This window comes from Labrus mixtus, unplaced genomic scaffold, assembly GCF_963584025.1.
Source record: "Labrus mixtus unplaced genomic scaffold, fLabMix1.1 SCAFFOLD_169, whole genome shotgun sequence".
Classification (NCBI taxonomy): domain Eukaryota; kingdom Metazoa; phylum Chordata; class Actinopteri; order Labriformes; family Labridae; genus Labrus; species Labrus mixtus.
Window position 1 is genome coordinate 10,001 of NW_026870187.1, and position 5,000 is coordinate 15,000.

General features: G+C 43.0%; 1 protein-coding gene across 1 annotated transcript in view; it reads left to right on the top strand.

The window, feature by feature from the left end:
- The window catches only part of LOC132965669 (phosphofurin acidic cluster sorting protein 1-like), a 29,264-nt gene that overhangs the window by 9,951 nt on the left and 14,313 nt on the right, over window positions 1-5,000 (top strand). Inside the window, exons 7-12 of the mRNA XM_061033783.1 lie at window positions 697-780; window positions 1,636-1,695; window positions 2,055-2,206; window positions 2,369-2,447; window positions 3,304-3,375; window positions 4,457-4,545. Coding sequence (XP_060889766.1) covers window positions 697-780; window positions 1,636-1,695; window positions 2,055-2,206; window positions 2,369-2,447; window positions 3,304-3,375; window positions 4,457-4,545 — 536 coding nt within the window. The remainder of the gene's footprint in view (window positions 1-696; window positions 781-1,635; window positions 1,696-2,054; window positions 2,207-2,368; window positions 2,448-3,303; window positions 3,376-4,456; window positions 4,546-5,000) is intronic.

A 5,000-nucleotide genomic window follows, 5' to 3' on the forward strand; every position in this document is an offset into this window, starting at 1 on the left:
GTATCCAGCGTTTTATTAACGCCATGAGATTTCTCAGACTTCACCGAGTTCTCCGACCACGCGTAGAACGGACTCATCATGGCGTCCATCTTCAAAGAACTTGAGGAAGTCTGTCACCCCCCGGTGGTGGAATGAACTTCCAAACTCCATGTGATCTGCAGAGTCCCTCTGCACCTTTAAGAAAAAGCTAAAGACCCAGCTCTTTCATGAATACCTACTAACTTAATGATGATGGTCTCCATATTATTGATGATGATGATGGTAATGACGATGGTTTTTGTTTGATAACGACGACTTATAAGATGGTTTCTATACTGATTAGAGCTCTCAAGAACTGCCCTCAATGTTGTGCTTTGCCTCTGGTCACTTCCTGTCAGCACCTGTGTGTCCAATCAGACTCAAAGCTGATCGTTTGCTCTTACTGACATTGTTCCCTTTTTTCTAGATGCTTGCTTGTGTTGTTCTTACTCTCTGATGTACGTCGCTTTGGATAAAAGAGTCTGATAAGAGAACTGTAGAAGTCCTCCTGATGGTCCTTACAAAGTATCATGACATCCCTCGATGTTTCACTGTGAATCAAAGTGGTATTTAAACATCTGCTCTGCTAACGTGGCTAAACCTGCATCTACCTGTGTTAGCTCGCCAGGTGTTAGCGTCACTCTGAACTTATGGAACCTCCTGACGTTTGTTTCTCAGGACATGTACGACGACGATGAAGACGTCCAGAGAAAGACGAAGAAGTCTCACAGGAAAATGATCCGAGCGACCTCGCTGACGCAGGTGAGGAGACTACCTGTCAGGATGTTTTACATTCTTTGATTCTTTGGTGTATCTGACTCCTGTAGCTGAAGGTTCATCTGTGAGATTTTATAGCAGAATTTATTTCAGTAGCTTCAGGCGGTTTCAGAACTTCTCAAATCAGTGAGGTACTGGTTAGCTGATCCATAATACTGATTCATAAGAATGGTTGGATTTGAACACGGGGTTGTTTGGACCAAGTGGTGCTGTGATACTGCTTTTATGGATGTGGTAGCCAGCGGTTACTAACCTGGGCGTAAAAACAGATTGACACTTTAAAATGTTAAGTCCAGTTTATAACCAGCTCAGGCTTTTATCTGAGGTGAAGTTCTTTTTATCTTCTAATGTTTTTGAACGTCGTCTTCATGCTGCTCTCTGCGTAGGCGTGACTCAGTCGTCCCTGTCTCGCCTACAGTCGCTCCAAAAGGCTGCTGCCCGCACATCTCCCCGCTCCTGGCTCCCTGTTCGTATCAGGATTCATTTAAACATATTAATAATTGTTTTTAAATGGCTACACGTCTCAGCGCCACAATATATCTCATAACTCTGCAGCCCTACAGCCCGTTACGACCACTCAGATCTGCAGAGCAGCTGGTTTTAACCATTCCAAAGACTCGGCCGAGGGTCGCTTCAAAACTCTGCAACGAGCTGCTTTCACTTCGGCTCCATACGACTTCATTTGGAACTTTTATAAAGGGGCTGGCAGGAAAAGGATGTAGTGGGAATGTAAAATATGCTTGCGTGATGTGATGTGTGAAACAAGTCAAACAATAATAAATCCAGGATTTGATGTGTTAAAAAGTTTGTTTTAACTGCGTCTCGTTTTTTATTTTTCAGCAACCGAATTTCAAACAGAAGTTTGTCGCTCTGCTGAAAAGATTCAAAGTCACAGACGAGGTTTGTATAGAACGCTACGTCTCCATCAAAGACTGTTTATAAGACATGAACGTAGTCTTCAGAAGCCAATGAAGAAGTGTCTTAAACCTGCAGGCTTTCATATGTCCAGCAGGGGGCAAAAGGAGCCTGATTCCATAGAAGTCTATGATAAAATGTTCACTTGTCAGTAAACATTGTCCTGATGAGTTTATGGTCTCAACCTTTAGTTTCAAGTCTTCTTCAGCACAGCGTGATGTTAATGTAGTAAATTAAGCTCAAAATCACTATTCAAACCGCAGTTTCAAGCCGGGATATTTACGATAATCAGACACTGGCAAGTCACCTCTGTCGCCCCCTGCTGATGTCTTTGGGTCCTGCAGGTCCTGGACTCGGAGCGGGTGGGTCAGAGTCAGGAGGTGGAGGAGGACCTGGATCTCCTCTATGACAGTCTGGAGGTTTACAACCCGAGCGACAGCGGCCCCGAGCTCGATGACAACGACAGCATCGTGAGCACGCCTAAACCCAAACTCAGGTCAGACGGAGGCAGTGTTGTACCTCAACGCGCTCTTTGAACAATTATCTTTGGTGAACTGAATAGTTACGTTTTTAACTCGTGAACGAGCATAGTTCACTGGAGACGATGAACGACTGCTCATGATACGTGCGTTTATTTCCTGTGCTGTGAATGTTTCAGGCCGTTCTTTGAGGAGAGCTCTCAGACTGAGATGAAGAGTGAGAACAGTCAGCACCAACACAGAGAACAGACTACAGCTGTGAGTACCACCGCCACATACTCACTACGAGTCTGACTGAACACTGACAGCAGGATGTGGAGAAAAACTGAACAAATGAGGGCGGGACGGAAACTGGTGGGAAAATAAAAAGGAAATAGTTTAAAGTCTTTCTATGTGATGTTTCACACTTAAATATATAAATCAAATATCTCCTCTGAAAATAACTCTGTGAGTCATGACTGTCTACAATGGGTGTAACACCCGAGTCCCACTGTCTGTGATGTTTTCAGAGTTTTCAGAGTCCTATCTTCACTTTGTTTACATCGCCGGGACGGCCGGCTGACTCCTCCCCTCGTGTATAAAAGTTGTTTAATTGAGGGACTAGAGAAAAGAAGAATAACATACTGTACTCACTGCTTAACTGTGTTTCTAGATCACGCTCATTTCAGGTAAATTTACATGCAGTGTGAAGATACGAGCAGAATAAAGATCGCTAGCATTAGCATGCTAACACAACAATGCAGCGCGAGTTGTTTTGGTTTCATGCTGGAGCTCAAGGGCGACATCTGCTGGATCAAAAAATCACATATAAAGCCTTAAAAGATAAAAATCCTAATAACAAAATGGCTGCAGACATTCTGTAATTCTGTCATTTCCAATTAAAGACGTAGTTTTACTCAATAACAGGAAGTGATGTCATAACAATGTCAGCGGGGGGAAAAAACAGCAGAAGACAAAATATTTTCACCTCTTTCTGATGATATCTGATTGTTTTCGAAGCAAAGAGCAGCAGAAATGTTTTAAATCTTTTTATCAGTAGAACCCAAAGACAGCAGTGAGCTCTGCTGCCTCCAGCAGGTCACATTGTGAAAGTGCACCATGTTGTTTTTATCAGGCTGCAGAGCTGTCGTCTTCCGGAGGTCTGGGGACTCACGACGAGTCCAAAGGAGAGGAGGCTGGCCCCGGGGTGAGACTAAACCTGACTCTAACCTTTACACTTTAACTCTTTTCCTTAAAGCACCTGTGAGGAGTTTTTTTAAAGATTTAGTTTTTGGCTTTTTATGCCTTTATTGTAGAGATAGAATCCCCGACTGCCCACTTGGAGGACTACATCCTCCGGCGCGGGCACTATCCCCTTGGCGATAGGCACCCCCTGTGAGGATTATTTATCTGGTTAAAAAACAAGCTAAAATGAATACTGATGTCTGTGTGTGAGCTACTAAAGCTAACAAGAACATAAGCAGGACGATTCATTATGTCTAGTTGACTATTCATCATCAACCTTTATTTCAGTTCTCGGAGAGATCATTTACAATGATGCCAGAAAACATACATAAATGACAAACAACGATTTAAACAAAATTATTAAAGATACCACAGAAAATAAAATCAATAAAAGCGGTTAAAAATAATATTTCTAAAAGTGTCCATAAGGGATAAAAGTTCAGGTCCTGTTGTAAAATGTTCCAGGAGTTTGCAGCACTAACACTGAAAGTAGTTTTCCCCGGGTCAGTCCTGGCATGAGGAACCTGGAGAAGCAGCCTCTCTCTCTCGAGCGGGTTAAAAATGGATGTTCAGATGTAACAAGGAGGTGATATATGATGGAAGCTTTCTGGTAAGGGCCTTATAGATAAAAAGATGCCCGTGGTCATTACGTCTGTCAGTAACAGAGAGCCAACCAAATGTTTCATGTATTCAACACAGGATATGTGACGAAGTAATTAACACCTGATGCCAAAAACGATTTTTCCAACAATAAAATATCACTTTGACCACAGGGGGCGCCAAAGTTGACATAAAGTAAAAGTTCCTCTCAGGTGCTTTAAAATGACCTTATATGAAGTTTAACTCGACAATGATTGGATTTTTGTTGTTGTGCGACATTTCCCCAAAAGTAAGAAAAGTCCCCGAAACATGACTGTTTGAACAGATCAGTGTCCCCGCAACGTACCTAATACACACACACACACACACACACACACACACACACACACACACACACACACACACACACACACACACAAACAATGTGATTGTTCTCTCTACAGGAAGTGGAGGAGGATGTTGTCATGGGAACAGATGCAGGCCCAGCTGCAAAACTCTGCAAAACAGAGTCTGAAACACACATTTCACCGAGGTACACACACACACACACACACACACACTTAGATATCATGCTCTGACACACACCCCTTATGTTTAACAGGTCCACCTGATGAACACTGAGACTCCTCTGTTTTACTTGAAGATTAAAGGATTAAAGGAGGTCTGTTGTCATTTCACACGTTGGAACATTGAAGGGAACAAAAGAAGCTTCAGAGTCCACCACATGGCAACCTGCGTGAGCATCGACTCTAAAGAGGGGGGGAGTCAGAGTTACATACTGCTCCTTTAAGTTTAAAGATCATCAACCTCCTATAGTCAGAAGAACAATTCATAACTTGTGAAGTCATTGGGTGCGTTGGAATTGTCCCTCCTATCTCCTTTCACTATCCACTTCACCTTAACCCGGGGAAAACATCATGAGGTTAAGGAAAGATGTTAGGAGACTTCATAAAGGACTTAGGGAAAGGCGATCTCGTTGCTCTGACA